Source organism: Echinops telfairi, unplaced genomic scaffold, assembly GCF_000313985.2.
Source record: "Echinops telfairi isolate 266 unplaced genomic scaffold, ASM31398v2 ScPeMD7_7400;HRSCAF=8409, whole genome shotgun sequence".
Lineage (NCBI taxonomy): Eukaryota > Metazoa > Chordata > Mammalia > Afrosoricida > Tenrecidae > Echinops > Echinops telfairi.
The window spans coordinates 14,497,416-14,516,141 of record NW_022111300.1 but is presented as its reverse complement, the minus strand read 5'-3'; the positions used below and the strand labels follow the sequence as shown (position 1 = coordinate 14,516,141).

Genomic DNA, 18,726 nt, shown 5'->3' with positions numbered 1-18,726 from the left:
GAGTGGCTCGGTTTTGGCTTTGAAAACAAAACAAAACAGACCTTTTATCTTAGCACTGTATTTGAAGTAAGGCGGTGCATCAAAATATGAACCTGCTCCGCTGTCTGCCATGCTGTCTACCATGCTACCCAGACGTCTCCTTCGACCCGCACTCTCCTACCCTTCCTTAAAAGCGAAATCTCATTGTAAACTCGAAGGGAAAATTCACATTTAATAAGTTTTTCCCTTTAGGTGGCTTCTGGGTTTGTCGTTGTCCTAATTATTCACCTCTACTGTCTTACTTCATTTCTAAGATTCTGGAAATCAAACATGTATCATCAGTTTCTTGAAATGTTTTTGTTAAGCTATTACCTTAAAATGTTAGCATCGCTGGGGTATTTGAGTAAAAGGTTACAGTTTAGATTAGTCTGCTTATTGCATCTACTTATCAGGAAAGGACAAGGATATTGTCTTAGCCTAAGTGAATTTATTGTAGCTAATACAAACAGATTAGGAAATGTTCAATTGGAAGCTAATGATAGATGCCCAGGATACGTGCTTTGAGGTCATCTTGGCTAATGTAATGAAAAACCCTTTAATACATGCTTGTGTATTTCCACAAATTAAATTAAACATACAAAATCTTTATTTGTATAAACCTTAAAGCTGTCTTGACCCTCTGCCAGTCTACTGACCAGTTGGACGCATGCTCTGGTGGCATTTCGGGAAGGGTGAGTGATGGGGTTAATGCTCTTCGAGCAATCCTGCATCTAAGATGTTTTCCAGCTAAATCACGAGTGGATTTACGCGAGATGGCCAAAATGTACATGACAATTAATCCCATTCCGTTTGCTGTAATTAATGAGAGTGGTGAAGTAGAAGGGTAATCATTTCTCCGAGAGGAAATGCCAACCCATTAACAAGGACAAAGCTTATTATTGTCACTTGAATCAGCAGATTTCTGCCCAGCTATTTAAGTTCCTGAGTCAGTCTGTCCGCAGCGGTGTGTATTTCTTTTGGACTTTTGCGAAGAGAGGGAACACTGCTGAAGAGGAGGCTTTTGGTTGGTTTCCCTTTTTTCCATAAATGCCATCAACATTTTTAAATGACCATAGTTCTAGATACTGGAATAAAAATTTAATAAGCATTAAATATAAATTTTAAATACAGGTAACTTACATTTATGGAATATCCCACAATTTAGACATCTGCACACATATGTATAAAATGAAGTAACCTTGACATTGCTCTTGATTCCTGTTGGGTTAATGCGTTAAAAAGGTAGCCCTTTGCAATTGGATGCCATAATTACTGACTTCTTTGTTGTCACTGGATCGGTTAAGCCAGAATGAGTGGAACTGTGACCAAGGACTGTGTACATGAGGTTGTTAAAGAATGCCTCTATGTTCCTACAGCAACATTCCAGGATAAAAAGTTGTAGGGTAGTGAATTGAGATCATCATAAAAAGGTGGACTGGGAGAATGTGGGTGTCCCTCCCACCCACCACCCCATGCTGTACGGCAATGTTCCCCAACTAATAACACTTTAATTGAATTTATATTAGAATTTGCCCTTTGCTTTCACTGTTTAAATTTCATTGGCAACTTAGGCACTTGATGTAAGTGTCTGCATACTTGAGCACTGCCTCTGTGATGGACAGTGGAATTGACAATATTTTTTATGGATTCCTGACTATATTACATACTTAGTGCACACCACCTTGCTAAGTGTGGGCACCTTGTAGACATTGTGTGTATGCTATTGTAGGCTTCGATATTGCTTTTCTTAAAGTTTTATATCTCACTTTACTTAGAATGTGCAAATTTGTTATTTCTTCAAATCCCACTGGATAGTTGCAAAGTTTGTTGTTGTTATTTTTTCTCAGTGACCACTGAGCTAATACATCTTTTGGGAGAGTTGGCAGTAAAATTGGGAAGTCATCTTTTAAAATCGTGGTTTGTGTATTGTTATGGAAGAGTTTCCAAGGCTGCCTTTTACATCTAATTTTTATTGATCTGTATATGACCCTCAGTCATATACTTTTTGCTCCTAATTGCCAATAAGCAAGTCATTATTGAGAAGGAAAAAAAAGTTGGTAAGTGCATTCTAACCCTTCACTCTCAGTTTTCAATTCAATATTTGAATGGATGGTGAATTAGCATGTGGAATTATTGAAGGCTAACTTGCTTTATGAACATTGGTATTCCATATGTCTCTCTTTTGGCTACAGTTTTGTGAACGTTGTAAATCCTTTTCGGTCCTGGGGTGCCTTGCTGCCCACTCTGAAAGGCCCTGCCTTTCCCTGGCACCTTGTGAGACCAGGGGGGAAACTGATTGGGGTCCACTAGTTTCACTTTCATTTTTGATTTTGTATTTTTCCTGGCAATCCTGTTCCCAGCAAAGCTTATGATGAAAGCTCTTTGTTCCTTAAAAATTCACAAAACTCTGTCACAAAAAATTAGAATTTGGGATTTCTTCTTAATTGACATAAGCAGCCTGAAAAGGAAGCTAACCCAGGTTGCATCAAATTTCATCAACTAATAACCGTGCAGCTGGGAAAAGAAGCTGTTACAAAACCTGTGCTCTGTCAGAGTAATTTAATTAGAGGTAGGGATATTTGAGTGTAATTTGTTAATGGGCACATTCTGCAAAAGAAGAAGAATTCTTCCTGAACACTGATGGTCTTATATATTTTTAGCCACATCCTGTCAAAAAAATTTTCTTTTTTTGCATGTTTTAATTGTTTATTAGGGGTTCATACAACACTTATCACCATCCATACATACATCAATTGTGTAAAGCACATTTATACATTCATTGCCCTCATCATTCTCAAAACATTTGCTCTCCACTTAGGCCCCTGGCATCAGGCCCTCATTTTTTTCTCCTCCTTCCCAGCTCCCCCCTCCCTCATGAACCCTTGAAAATTTATAAATTATTATTTTGTCATATCTTGCGCTGTCTGACGTCTCCCTTCACCCCCTTTCCTGCTGTCTGTCCCCCAGGGAGGAGGTCACATGTAGATCCTTGTAATTGGTTCCCCCTTTCCAACCCACCCTCCCTTTACCCTCCCAGTAGAGCCACTCACACCACTGGTCCTGAAGGGATCATCCACCCTGGATTCCCTGTGTTTCCAGTTCCTATCTGCACCAGTGTACATCCTCTGATCTAGTCATACTTGCAAGGTAGAATTTGGATCATGATAGTGGGTGGGGAGGAAGCATTTAGGAACTAGAGGAAAGTTGTATTTTTCATCGTTGCTACATCGCACCCTGACTGGCATGTCTCCTCCCCATACCCTTCTGTAAGGCGATGTCCAGTAGCCTACAAATGGGCACTCCCCCCCTCATTCACTGTGGTAAGATTTTTTGTTCCGATGATGCCTGATACCTGATCCCTTCGACACCTCATGATTGCAAAGGCTGGTGTGCTTCTTCCATGTGGGCTTTGTTGCTTCTGAGCTAGATGGCCGCTTGTTTACCTTCAAGCCTTTAAGACCCCAGATGCTATATCTTTTGATAGCCGGGCACCATCAGCTTTCTTCGTCACATTTGCTTATGCACCCATTTGTCCTCAGTGATCGTATCATGGAGTTGAGTACACAATGATAAGATGTTTTGTTCTTTGATTCTGATTAACTGATCCCTTCGGTGCCTCAAGATCACACAGGCTGGTGTGCTTCTTCCATGTGGGCTTTGTTGTTTCTGAGCTAGATGGCCGCTTGTTTACCTTCAAGCCTTTAAGACCTCAGACGCTATATCTTTTGATACCCAGGCACCATCAGCTTTCTTCACCACATTTGCTTATTCACCTGCTTTGTCTTCAGTGGTTGTGTTGGGAAGGTGAGCATCATAGAATGCCAATTTAATAGAAGAAAGTATTCTTGCATTGAAGGAGTACTTGAGTGGAAGCCCAATGTCCTTCTACTACCTTAATACTAAACCTTTAATATATGCACATATATCTATTTCCCCATCCTCATATATAAATATATTTGCATATATACATGTCTTTATCTAGACTTCTATAAATGCCCTTTGCCTCCCAGCTCTTTCCTCTATTTCCTTTGACTTTCCTCCTGTCCCACTATCATGCTCAGTCCCCACCAGACTTTCAGCAATTCCTCTTGGTTACATTACTATTGATCATGCCCTACCAGACCTCCCACACCCTCCTCACCACCGATTTGGATCACTTGTTGTTCCCTCATCCCTGGGTTTGTTAACACCACTACCTTTCCCCCCACCTTCCCCTCTCCCATGTCCCCCCAGAACTGTCAGTTCCATTGTTTTCTCCTCCAGATTGTTCATCCAGCCTATCTTATTTAGACAGACCTGTGGAGATAATAACAGGCACAGAAACAAGACAGAGCAAAACCAAGCAACGATATACAACAAAACAACAACAAACCAATGACAAAAACAGAACAAAACACAGCAAGAAAAAAAAGCTTGTAGTTAGTTCAGGGATTATTTGTTGACCTTTAGGAGTGTTTTCCAGTCCAGTCTGTTGGGGCACCACGCCTTGGCCCCAAAGTCCACCTTCAGCATTCCTTGGGGACCTTGCTGCTCCATTCCTTTGCTGTTATATTTCACCCCCTTAGTGTTTTGCCTGAGTGTGGTGGGATCAGATCGTGTGCAATTCCCACACTGTGTGTCTGGTGTTGTCCCCTGTAGGGCTATGGGTCAGTTTGGGGCGTCATGTCTCATAGTGAGGCCGGCCATGTGGTCCTCTCTGTGGACTGGCTGCTCTAATTGGGAGCATCGTCCTCACCGTCTGGTGGGCCAGGATGTGCTCCACTCTCTCCTCCTCCTCCTTCATCTGCTCCTGTGTGCTCCGATGTCCCTCTCCCGGATCTGCAGATTCAGTGCTGTCCTTTGAAATAAATTCTTCTGTGGGGAGGGAAAAGAAAGAATTTTCTTTGAATTCCATGGCATAGATGCCTCTAGGAAGAATAGCAATGAAGTAAAGAACAGCTTAATTTTTTTTGAATTATTAAAGTCCATCCAAGGGAGATTGCAATAACTTTAGTGCCTTTCCAATCATTTAATATATAAGTGTGTGCATACACTATTGGACCATTGAAAAATTAAACTTCATAATTTTGATGTCAGACTCATTCATCCAAAATACTGCTTTCTCTTTTTTTTTCAATTTCATATAGAAGAAAACCAACAGAGATCTGTTTTCCTGTCCTGGGTTTTTAGCAGTTCTTATACAGGTGTTGGCCAGTTGTTACGGGACTTTCTCTGGGATGGGAGTAAAATACTGTCTTTGCTTATATACTTCATAACTTTTTAGGAAACATTATCATAAGACTATTTTTTGATGAGGAATGCCAGAACTTTGGGGATTGAATTCCGGTTTTTAAAAATTTAAGCAACAATTGTTTGATTGTCATCCATTTCATGATTGTTACCTGACTGAAAGGACTTTATACCATTTGAGATCTTATGAGACACAATATGTTGTGTCTCTGTGACTGCTAGTCTTCTGTGCTGAGCACAAGAAATCCGTATTGCTCCTTCAGGCAAAGCCTCCAACCTGGGTGCGGGAGGCTCTCAGGGCAGCTGCCTTCCATGGGACGGGATGCCTCACGCATCCGGGAAACTTCCACTACGTTGCCCCTAATGGTCACTGCAAGGAAGGAGGGCATGAGCGTGTCTGTATTTCTGTGGGGAAGCACCGTGTGTCCCTTCAACATCCAGATATTCTAGGGACGAATACAAGCTATAAGGCCATGCTGAATGTCAAGGGAGATAAAAAGTGATATGTTTCTGGAGAAGGAAACTGACAGTTTTGGTGAACATTATGGCCAACTACCTTTGACTGAACATTTCAAAGTGTGACAGGATGCATCAGTATGTCCCCAGCAGAAAAACAAATGGGACGACAGGTGTGCTGCAGAGAAACAATAGAGATAACATTGCTTATAATAATAAAACCAAGAAGGCATTTTTATAATCAAACTTAAATAAATAAATTGACAACAGTTAGAATTAGAATTAAATATAAAGTTTTATGACTTCCTTGAAAAACTTCTAGAAATTGGAAGTTTTTATTACTCAACAAAATACCCCAAATCTCTGAGGTATAGAGCTATTTGAAAAAGATAGCTCCTTCGTGCATCTCTTTAAATCTCTTCTCTAACCAAGAATTCATCGGTGAAGTCAGCACTTTCCTGATTTTACCATTGAATCACCCTAGTTAATTTGTTCACCATTTTAATATCAATGTGTTTATCCTGAATGAAACTTTTACCACACATATTGGGTGTTTTTATCATTCTCTCAATTTTATTTGCTCATATTTTTTACTACTTAATTCTGAGATGGATGCTATATGTACATTTAATCATTTTCTGGTTTTGTAGGTAATTCATGTTTAAAATGGCAAACCCGTTGCCGTCAAGCATATGGCAGCACATAGCGACCCTGGAGACTAGAGAACACTGTTCCATATGGTTTCCAAATCGGAAATTTTTTTTGATAAATCATTTTATTGGGGACTCCTACAGCTCTTATAACAATGAATAATTGTATCGAGCACATTTCTTTATGGAAGCAGGCTTGTGGGTTTGAATAGCCAACCTTTAAATTAGCAGCCAAGCACGTAATCACTGTGCTACTAGGGAGAAGATTTACAATGTGTGTTCGAGGCCAGAGTGGCATGGATGCTCAAGTCAGTCCATTACCACTGGGAACCAGTGAAGCAAACTAAAAAGAAAAAAAAGAAAACGTGACTTTCACATAATATTGTAAGGACAGGCATTAATAACATGTCGCACATAACAGCACTAATCAAGATTATTAAATTTTTAAAATATCATTGTGTATTAGTGACTTGAAGGCATTCTTAAATAGTGCTAGTTAATTAATAAATAGTGCATTTTTCATGGAAAATGCTGGAACATGCATTAAAACGAGAAAACAAACTGCTGTGGATTACATATTCAAGGGAGCAAATGAATACTTAAAAACAAATTAAGATGTGAAGCTAACATTCCATGAGGCTGATGCTCTGCCCCTAATGGCATGAATATATAAAGGCTTTAACGTTAGATAGATTTAGTCTATGTGAGTTTTACTCTCAAACATGCTCTTGGAAGTACAATTGTGTGCATCAATGTTAATATATTAATATCATGAAAACATGAATCTAAATAAACAGGTCCACCTGGATCTGACATCAGTTAGAACGCCACTCTTTGCTGATAAGACACCGAAGGACACATTCAAAAACCCCTTTTTCCAAGCATTCATTAGTCAATAGAGAAGCTGATCTCAGTGTGGGTCTCAATGTGGCTTACTGTGCAGTTGTTGGAGGAGAGCTATCTGCTGGAGAAAAGAGCTCACCTCTCTAACATTCAGGAGCACCTGAATGAATTTGAACTGCAGAGGCCATGTATATATATATTACACATACTCACGAGGTTATGGATTTGCAGCAAAATATCCAACTTTGGAAAAGGATCAAAATGATTCACTTGTGATTTTTTATAGGTATTATATTTAAATCCCAAAGAAAAATTACTGAGACTACTAGAGCAATAGCTGTCTGTGCTTGAGGTAAATTGGTATAAGATACGTAGTGGGAATAAATGTAAAAATTGCATGTGTTTTTATAAGGGGCTTCAACATTAAATTCACCTACATAAGAAAAGGAGGAGCCGTGGAATTTGGTAAATTGTCCGGCCATTGCACTCGCTTGTTACCATGTCCTCTTATAGTTATTTCTAAACATGGTGCTGTGTTTTACTTGTGCAAAATTATAAGCCATATGTGAGTATTTGTACATTTCCTATGTTTTATGTAATGATGTTAGCTGCTAGTGCGGCTAATACGTAAGATCTGTGGGCTCTTGCTAACGCTTTATAAGGATTTTATGGTTTTATGGATAACATTAATATGAGGTGTTGCTTTAAGGTTTAAAAAGTACTTTAAAATAATTATCTCGGTTAATGTTTAATTTTGTATTTATCATGTTAACAAAATTCTGAGCACAGTAGTTACCTATCTTGTGCCTGAAGTATATAGTAACTCAAATAATGAATTTCTTATTTAATCTTCTGATGTCTGTAGCAATCAACATTCAATCATATATAGTTATTTTAAATCTCAGCAATCCAGTGTGTAAAGTTCTTTTCTTTTTCAATTTCTCTAAAGAAATTGTTTTTTTAATGAAATTCTGCATCTTCTACTTTGGGTTATCTGAGCATTTACAGAAAATTAAAGCTTTGATAAAGGAAGGCTGTTAGAAAAAAATTCAAATCCCATTTTTTGGCTAAAAAAAAGGAATTTTACCTCTCTTTATGTGTTGCTGATAAAATGTTATGATATCATAAAAGCAGCTCAGTATCTGCACACATCAGTTACTTATGTACAATATTGATTAAATTCTATTCCCCAGTGTCTAATAATACCAGCTGGAGATATTTCACTTGAACTTATGTTTAAGAAAGACTGAACATATTGAACATTTTCCATTTTTTTCTGATATCTAATAATAGATAGCAGACCAGATCATCACCTGTTTGGATCTTAATGACATTAAGACATAATAAAACTATTTAATGCTTTGAAAATGAAAGATTGAAAATGTTGTTTTTTACATGACTCTAAAGTTTCCATATGTACAATCCACAGAGAAAATAGTTGAGTAACAACAACAAAAATGATTGATTTCAGGTGAACTATATACCTCCTCTTAAGAGAGCCGAATGTTCATGATGTTTAATGTATTTATCTTCCAAGCTCAATTTAAGATGTTAATCATGCAATCAATTAAATAATTCAGCCATGTCCCTTTGTGCTCTCTTGAGTTCTCTAGTGCAGTAGAACCAGGGAGGTGTGTCTGAGTGTGGGGAGTGTGTGCATGTATACTCACACACGGGTTCATTTTATACTTGTGGGGCCTGCGAGTCTGCAGGTCAGGTGTGAGGCAGAAGACTTCTGCCAGTTTAGACTCCAAGATCCGTAGCTCAGGCAGCAAGAGAGTGCAGGATCCGAAGAGCGGGTGGAGTTGGGACTCGGCCAGAACATCTGGCAGATCATGTATATTCTGGAGGTAGACCAGACCCTCAATGAAACTCCCTTTCAAATGATTGGCTGATCAGTGGATCAGATCATGGCAGGATGGCATCGTGGAAAGCACTGCATTGGATTGCATCCATTTCCTTGCGTTTTGGAACAATCCTCTGGCCAACCCACTGAGAATCAGCCTTGCCAACTTGACCTGTAAAATTAACTATGTCCCTGGGGGCATCTCTTTCTTTCTAATGGCTTCTGACAGCTCTCCTGCTCACATTTCACCAGTTATTTTTGTACCTTGCATTTCTGTGATAGCCCTCTTGAAAACCTTTTTGAAGGGATGTAAATCGTAAGTAGCATTGATAAATTATGAACAGGCATTAATGCTGCATGGGGGTCATTGGTGATTTCATGTAAGAAGCTTGCTTTCTACCCAAGAGACCCTCATTCAGAGCTGGGCTATTGGACCTCATATGCAGCAACCACCCATTTTTAAGTGGAAGCTTCTATGTTACTCCGATGGCTTCCCAGAAGCCAGCGAAAATCCCAGATTAAGACAGACTAGGATGAACATCTGGCTATCTACTTCCAAAAGTCAGCCAGTGTGATCCCTGTGGATGATAATGGTAGGATCTGAAACAACTGTGGTGGTGGCACAAGGCACAGGCCGATTCCCTGGCATTGGGCATGGAGTTGCCAAGAGTTGGTGAGCCAGCTCACCCGCACCAATTGTAAGTCTCGGTGACAGAACTTTTTCCTGGTTTTTTTTCATTGACTTCTAACTTTTTGTATGGAGGAAGAAAATTCCTCTTGAATAAGTTTCAGAGTTTATTATTAGGGCAGAGGTGGCCCTAGAACATAGAGGAGTCTTATGAAGCTTGAGAAAACATTCTTTGCTGCTGCTAAGTCTAGGGAGCAGAACAATAGGTAATAAACATTAGCTATGATTTATAAATGCAATTCACACTTTACTCATTGGAATTATTAATCTTTTACATTTTTTGTGATTTTAAAATTGTAAGCATAATTAAGATTGATGAATTAAATAGCTGTGCTAGGTGCTACTTACTGTGCATAAATTGCTCAGCAGAGTAAGTACCAATATTACTCCAAAGAGAGTGTTTCACTTGGCAGAAGACTTATTTTTTGTTCATGTTAATTCAGCTGGTTGAGCCCACAAAATGAATTGTGTCCTCACGACACACAGAATCCAGGAGTGGGAATGGTGATGCTGGAAGGGTAGGGGGAAGATGGGAGAGGAAGGGCGAAAGGGGGGGAACCGATCGCTATGATCGACACATAATCATACACCCCTCTACAGGGGGAAGAACAACAGCAAACATGGGGGAAGGGAGACAACGCTCAGTGTGAGAGATGAAAATAATAACAATGTACAATCTATCTGGGGGTTATGAGGGTGGGTTGGGGGGAGGGGGAGAGAAAAAAGAGCTGGTACCAAGGGTTCAATAGAAAGTAAATGTCTCAAAGAGAATGAGGGCAACATACGTGTACAGACATGCCTGATTCAACTGATGTGTGGATTGAGATGAGAGTTGTACAAGCCCCCAATAAAATGATTTTTTTAAAAGGATTGTGTAAAATGAAACTTTCTTTAAACTTGGAAAAGACTGAAGATTGCACGTATTTTAATATTAGAAAAATTGAAAATCGGCTTTTAAGAACCCAGGAAAAATTAATAACAGGCATATTAAACCAAGTCACATTGTTAATAGGTTAGGACCCAGGGGGAGAGGGGTAGAAGACTGAAGAGATCCACTCCCATAAAGAGTGACCGTCTCAAAACCCACAGAGGCAATTCTACCCTGTCCTGTAGGGTCCCCGTGAGCCAGAATCAACTTGATGGCCGTGAGTTTGGTGAACTTTGGAACTCAATACACCAGAATAATTCATGAAGAAGGCGTTATAAGTAGAAATAAAATGGGAACATGAATGGCCAAAGCCCACTGCCATCAAGGCAAGACTGAGTGATAGCAACTCAGTAGGTTATAACAGCACTGTATCTCAGTTTCCAGTATTGTAATTCTGTATAGAAGACTGTCACATCTTTTTTTCTACAGTAAAGCTGGTGGGTTCAGATCACTGGCTTTTGGGTTGGCAGCGTAGTGGTTTAACTACTGTATAATGAGGGCTCGGTAATTTGTGCGCAGTAAGCAGGAGAAATGTAGAAACCAATACAATTAAAACATTTACAGACATCTTCTATGAGAGCAAAGGTCGTCCAGTGGACCTTTGGGTACTCTGAACCTTGGCTCGGCTCATGAGCTGTAGTGTGGAGAGTAGCAGGACAGTCCAGATGAAGTGTGGGCAGTTGTGGGAGGAACATAGAGAAATCGGTGTGGCTGGACAGAGAGAGTCTGAGGAAAATGGATGGAAGCAAAGGCACCACGTGGACCGAAAATTAAGAGAGCATTCGAAACTACAGTAAGATGTAGCACCATATGACTGGATAAGAAGGCACCATATGACTGGATAAGTAAGCACCATATGACTGGATAAGAAGGAGGGAGGAGAACCTCACAAGAGGAGCTTTCATTTGGCAGCGGGTACCTGACGACCTGCAAAAGGAGCAAGACCAGTCAGGAGACCGGTGCAGTAATCCAGGTGGTGAGCAACGGATGTTAAAATAGTAGAGTGTCAAAACTTAAGAGAAATATACGAAAGCCTATATTTACTTTTCTGATCCAGATTATGTTTCAGGTATTATATTTTATGATACCAAAAAGAGGTCCCTTTATACAAAAAGGATACTTAACAGCTTTCATTTTGTGGTTTCTGGGGGATTAAAAGCATTTTTGCTTTCGGGATTAAAAGTGATTAATAGCGTTCTGTAGAAAAGGTACCAGCTTTCTTCTTCCACACTGCGTGCTACATAGGTGGGGTAATTAAGATCCTAACGTCCTTGAGATCCTTCAATCCCCAAGACAAATAGTTTGGTTTAACATACTCTTAAGAAACAACTTTTGCTTGCATTTTGAAATGTTAGAAATGCGAAGAATGTCATATGAGACTTGTGGGCAATAATATATTGTACAGTTACAGAGCTCTCATGATTTCTATGACGGATTTGATGTTTACTAAAGGAAACCAGAGGGAAAGAAGCCTGGTGGCCCAGCGGCTAAGCGCTCGCTGCTTAGACCTGGCCATCCGGGTCACTAAAGATTGCAGCCTGGGCAAGTCCAGGCTCTGCTTTCTCCTGTCGGGTCACTGTGAGTCCAGGGCTACAGGTTGGCTTTGAAGTTGAAATAGGCGTGCAGTTTACTTGGCCATGGTCGGGGATGAGTCTCGGTGAATGTATGCATTCACTAAATTAATGGAAGCAGAAGAACTAATCCATAGGGGGTATGTATAGAGAATTCTTAAACACTTTTTATTTAGATCCCTGAGAAATGCAAGAGGTATATATAATTTTGTTTTGCAACATGCACTTAAATTTTGCATTCCAAAATGTATCCTTTATAATTGTGGTCATAATTCCAGATCCTTACAGGAAGGAGAAATTGTCTTTTATTTGATCTCCTTAAATGCTATGCCCATAGAACTTTTCTTCAAAACTAATGATGAAGGATTTTAAAGTGTCAAAGAATAAGCCTAAATCTCTAAATATTGAAGAAATAGAATAATATAGATCAGATAGCAGTTAAATGAGGTTTACAAAAAAGCCCTCCAGTGAGAGGAATTTTTCATGGGGTTTAAGCACAGAAAATTTTAGAAACTTTCAATTAAATTTTCTGATTGGTTGCTATTTACAAAACCTGTCGTCAAGACTGTTTTGAGATAGCTTAAGCATTATTTTGTTCATTGTAAAACTTGAGTTAATCAACTTTTTAAAACTATGGGTATTTTGGGACCCGCTTGAGTAAATACTCTTTCCGAGGTCATGTTGTGAGAGAAAGAAAAGGGAGAGAAGGGAGCCTGCTTCTAGGTACCAGCTTTCGAGAGTCAGCTCAAAGTTAACAAAAACAGAGGCGGGCTTACATCCTGAGCAGAAGCCTGTCTGTCAAGCACCTAGAGGAACTCACTGCCACATCGAACTTGTAGGACAAGGCGGAACTGCTTCTGTGAGCTTCTGAGACTGTAAATCTTTATGGACGTAGAAAGCTTCAACCTTCTCTCATGGTGACCTCACACTGCCTGACTCTTCCCCCATCCTGACACCAGAATCTTCTCGGGATGTATGTGTCCCACATTGTGGTATCAACATTCACATTACCTGGAAATAAATTTGGGGTTCTGTTTCTGAGATTAGTCTTTCCTATTGATGGGCCCACAGGAAGCCTCACCCTTCAAGTTTCTTAGGAACACTCTGATTGAAGGCCCTCTGAGACTAATTTGTTGATTGTTTTGCTCAACTGAACTGATAAACACATAATTAATGGAGAAAAAATTCAGTCTTTTAACTTATAGGGGATATATGCTTACATGCTATTTTCCTTTGTAGTCTAAGTAGACTCATGTATGTATGTATGATCTTTTACAGTGAAATTTAGCAACTGCAATGGCAAAAGGAAAGTACAGTATGTCAGCAGCGAACCGGCAGATTTTCAAGTGGATGAAGATGGCTTGGTGTATGCAGTAAGAAGCTTTCCACTCACCTCTGAGCAAGCCAAGTTCCTGATCTATGCCCAAGACAAAGAAACCCAAGAGAAGTGGCAAGTGGCAGTCAGATTAAGCCTCAGACCACCCGTGACTGAGGAGTCAGTGAAGGTATGGTGTCCAACATTTGGAGCTGATATTACTCAATTTGAACTAAATATGTCCCATGCTTGACATTGCATTAATGTCTATCAGACATTTAAATTTTTGTAAACTTCAGTCACTTTAATTCTATTTTTTCACTTTTTAATCATATAAGACCCTTGACCCAAATGTGTTTAAAGTAATGATATACTTAGTCAAACATTGTTTTTGAAATATTTTTCCTTTGAATTTATAACTCAATCTAAATTAGAAGTAATTGTTTCTCTTTTTTAGATGCCTTCTATGCTTTGCAAGTTGTTAAATTCAACCACGATGTAAACAATTCTCTGTAAGATGTCATCAGTCAAATATATTACACAGGAGGTACAGATTTACAGTAGTAACAGGAAAGCATTTCTGGCAAGGACTATTGGTTTTTGTCTTGTCCCTTAATAATCAAATTGGGGAATATGATTTATTTATATTACCAACATGACTTTTAGGAATGATATGCTCCCTCTGGTGGAAGCTGCAATGAGCCAAGATAAAATAGACAAGGCCTGTTTCAAACCGAGTAAAGCTGTAATTAATTCACCAAACATTTATTGAGCACTTATTTTGCATATATCTCTATATTTGGAGTCTTCAATAAAATTCAACAACTGCTCTATAGTAAAATTTAGTATTATTTTCTTAATACCCTAGTTCTTTGACTTAATTCGTGGCTTTATGTACTTTCATGGCTTTATATACTGTGATTGTTCCATTCTGTATATTGATTATACCAAGTGATGCGAATATATATTCATTGATGCTTAACATCTGTGTGGTTATGCAACTATCAAATGCGAATAAATATTTCAGAGGAAAATATTTTATTTCTTTTCCTGTATCAATATTTAGGTGAACTTTAATTTGTGAGTACATGAGCTTTCGAGGGGCATCACACAGCTAATATAGAGTGAGAAAATAGCAACTCATGGAGTGAAAAGAAGTTTTTGTTGTGGATCTGTTGTATTTCAGCAAATGAGCTTGGCTGTTTGCACTGAAGCAGGAAGGTCTAATAGCTAAAATGTCTACAGACAGAGGGAGAACCAGAGGAAAATGTTGACATCCAGCAGAGATTAATACCCAGTGTGCAAAGTGGGCCATCTACAGCATCCATCATGGCTGACATAGGTTTAGAATAATTACAGCATTAATTCTGTGGGATTTAATAGGGTCATAAATATTTGAGACATTCCTTACCAGTATGTATTAAACTTCCCTTGGAATTCAAATTATATTTTAACACATCTAGATCTGAATTTAATGTACAGTAGCGTATTACCTGGACTGTGGCTTACACTAATGAGGAATGTATGAAAGGGTGCTGTTAAATTTTGCTCCTGTATTAACTACTATCTAAGATGGCTTATAGAAACTTCAAATAGTTTACACAGCTGAGATACATAATAAATGATTTAGAATTCAATTTTTCAATAAACAGCTGAACCCACGAATTTTATGACATTTTCTTCTATTGTATCTATTGTATTATAAGGATACAGAAGGGAGCTCCCGACTTGTTTTCTGGTGCACAATGAGCTGATTGCTACACAATCAGATATCCCTTAATATTGACGTATGATCAGAAAATGTCCCTCAGAGTGCTCAGCAATGCCCTGTTGTCTTTTAATGCAAAGGGACCACAGGAAATCGAAGAGATACTGTTCCCAAGACAATCCTCGAAGCACCATGGCTACCTACAAAGGCAGAAGCGAGACTGGGTCATCCCTCCAATCAACTTGCCAGAGAACTCCAGAGGGCCTTTCCCGCAAGAGCTGGTCAGGGTAGGGGACGCTTCTTTAATTGTCTCCGTGGCACATGGACAATGTATGTTAGACATTTTTCTGTCTGCTTGCATTTAAATTTTATTTTCGTGCAGGTGGGATTTAGAAAGTGCTGGAGAAAGCTTTCTTCTCATTGCTTCATTTTCCGTTGGGTTTATTTCTAAGTAGAGCGCTCCTTAAGCCCTGTGCACCAGCATTTCCCCAAGTGGTTGGTAGCACCCACCGCTGGGAGGTGCTTGAATAATGGGTGGGGGGTTGAGCATTGGGATTGGTGGGGACAGGGGTGGGGGGTGGGGGGGCGTGGACTGCAGGCTCCAAAAGCAAATGCCTACACTTTATCCTGGACTGTAGGTTTTAGTACAAAAATTTTTCATTGCTAGTGAGGTGCTGAGTAAGTTTTTCCTATGAAGAGGTTGGTAGGCCAAATAAGTTAAAGAGTGGATGCTAAAGCTTTTTTGGTGTTTGAATGCACAGCCCTGACTCCAACGTGTTCATTCACATCTGTACCAGACCCACACTGACCATTCCAGTCCCAGGTTTCCTGTACTGAGAACCGACTCTCCATGATGATTTCTGCCTATAGCTTTTGGCAGAAAAATAAAAGTTAAATAAAGGGTCTGCCTTTTGCAAAAAAGGCCAGCACTGAGTGTATGTGAGCTTTTAAAAAAAGACAAAAAATGACCTCTGATACTATTAACAGAATCCCTGGGGCAGTGCAAAAACAGATTTTCTAACCTGAGAAGAAAAGTATGTCAGTTACTTCAAATGCATACCAGCAGATGCAGAGGAAAACCAGATAGATAGTCCAGCATTTGTAGGGGAATTAGCAATACATTAGTTATCACCAAGATAACTAAGGCAAAACCTTTGTATTATTTTATTGTTGAAATGCCAGTATTTATCTGTGCATAATTTAGTGTTCGGCCACTTGCATCCAGAAAGCTCTACTTTTAAAATCAATCACATATTGAAATAAATCACTTATATTCTGTTCTCACACACGGTACATAATAATGAACTACATAACTCCCTAACAAAGGTTTTTTTTTCTACATTAATAGAGAGTGAGAGAGAAAAGAAGGATTTTTGTCAACTTGAAAGAAGTAGACTGAATTCTGTCAATGGACTGTGGTTATCTAATCCACAAAGATCTGTCATCACCTCCCGAACAGTGTGGCTCAGGCAGCTCCTTCTGGACCCTGGTGTCTGCTGGGAGCGTTCATTGTACACTTCATTTATAGAGTAGTATTGTCTTTGGAGGAGAATAAAATGAGCCTGTATGGGTATCACTTTAGAAGTATAAAAATAAACATTACGATCAGCCCTCGTATGACTTTGTATGAGTGAAACATTTTGGGTCACCAGTGGTACCTTTAAATTTTATGGAAAGTTCCGGTCACCTTGACTAATGTTAGTACAAAACCACAACCGAACTCTGACTTCCAGGTTCAAGTGTTCTCTTGTGAGGATATGGTCTATAACAGTGAGACACGCGCTTCCTATCATAACTGGAGTGGAAGGTAACTCCTCACTTCATCATTAAATTGGACATCGGCTACTGCGTTAAGTACTCTGACCTAGAAAGGGCCTCGATCAAATTTCATGCTTTTTTAAAAAGTGAAGTTGCTTTATTTTGGGTTTTTGCACTGCCTGCTGAGTGTCCTTTTAGATGTTAATGCTGCCGTAGTCTTTCTGGTAGTAAGTGACATCCCTTTTTGAAACCTATCGCCAAGAAGCAAAGGTGAGGAGCAGGTACTGGTGAGCTTTCAGTGGTTTGCCTATGTTCTGGGAAGAGATGGTATGCGTTTCTAACTGGGAAAGGGCATGAGGTGTGGTGTGCCCGGTTTCTAATAATTTAGCCTCTACTGCTTTAAAGCGATTGTCTTCTTGATCCTCAGATCAGGTCCGATAGAGATAAAAACCTTTCGCTGCGGTACAGCGTAACTGGGCCAGGAGCTGACCAGCCCCCGACGGGGATCTTCATCATCAACCCCATCTCCGGTCAGCTGTCGGTGACCAAACCTCTGGATCGGGAGCTGATTGCCCGGTTTCATGTAAGATTTCAATCAGTTCTTAATTATATGTATAGTCTTCTGAATGTGTGCAGGATAGAAGATATTTTTCTTAAGTACTTTTAAAGCCTTAGTAGTAAAAGTTTAACACCAAAATCTATGTTTAGCCTTTCTATTTTATTTTAATAACTTTATGGCTGTTAGGCATTTGAATGCATTCACCACATTTTTAATAACTGCCTCGTGTTCCATTGAGTGTGTATGCTTGTTCCTTAATAAATGCTATGTTGCTTTGCACTACTGAATTTTTCCAGTTTACAAAAATAATCCTGCCTTCATGATTTAAACGTCAATCATTACATAACAACAAAATATGTATTCAGAAAGAGACATTAAATTCTTTATTTTAGCCAAGCTTGAAATTTTCCTGAAATGGACATTTTCAACCACTATTTTGTTGTCATTTAATGTAAGAACCTAAATTGATCTTTATTACTTCAACAATTTTTACATGGATAACCCCCAATTTTAATGATTATATTATTCTTTTAGAAAAATAATATATACTACATATTGCAAAAATGTTTCCAATAAATTCACAGCCAGCGGCTCAATTCTGACTCATGGTGACCCTATAGGAAAGCATAGAATTGCTCTATAGGGTCTCTGAAACGGAAACTTTTTTCGGAAGCAGACTTCTACATCTTTCTCCTATGGAACCACTGGTGGCCGCTGACCACTGGCCTTCTGGTTAGCAGCACAATGCTCCACTCATTGCATCCCTGGAGTTCCCTTTTCAAATAATTACTAAGATAGCAATATTATTTATAGCCTGTATATATAATAATGATTTTTTTAAACCTTTGGGTAACTATGTAGTAAATGCTTCTGTAACCATCAAACTCTTTCACTGCCATTGGGTAGATTCGGCCTTACAGTGACTCCAATGGACAGTCTCATAGCGATTCCATAGGACAAGGTAGAACGGCCCTGTGGGGTTTCTAAGACTAAATTTTGACAGGAGTAGAAAGCCTCGTCTTTTGCAGCTGAGGGTTCGAACTGTTGACCTTGCAGTTAGCTTCCCAATGTATAACCACCACAAGGCCATCTATGAGTCAGAATTGACGCTGGCAGAAAGAACGAGTGATAGGACGAAGCAGAACTGTCCCTTTGGG

At 39.3% G+C, this 18,726-nt stretch overlaps 1 protein-coding gene across 3 annotated transcripts in view; it reads left to right on the top strand.

The window, feature by feature from the left end:
* The window catches only part of CDH2 (cadherin 2), a 126,315-nt gene that overhangs the window by 43,808 nt on the left and 63,781 nt on the right, over window positions 1–18,726 (top strand). The window contains exons 1-4 of one of the 3 annotated variants that reach the window (XM_045296120.1): window positions 11,421–11,503; window positions 13,508–13,734; window positions 15,393–15,539; window positions 17,438–17,593. In XM_045296120.1, the coding sequence (XP_045152055.1) occupies window position 11,503; window positions 13,508–13,734; window positions 15,393–15,539; window positions 17,438–17,593 (531 nt within the window). In that variant the 5' untranslated portion in view covers window positions 11,421–11,502. Of the gene's footprint in view, window positions 1–11,420; window positions 11,504–13,507; window positions 13,735–15,392; window positions 15,540–17,437; window positions 17,594–18,726 lie in introns of those variants that run through there. The other 2 variants (XM_045296121.1, XM_045296122.1) reach the window with 2 other exon arrangements.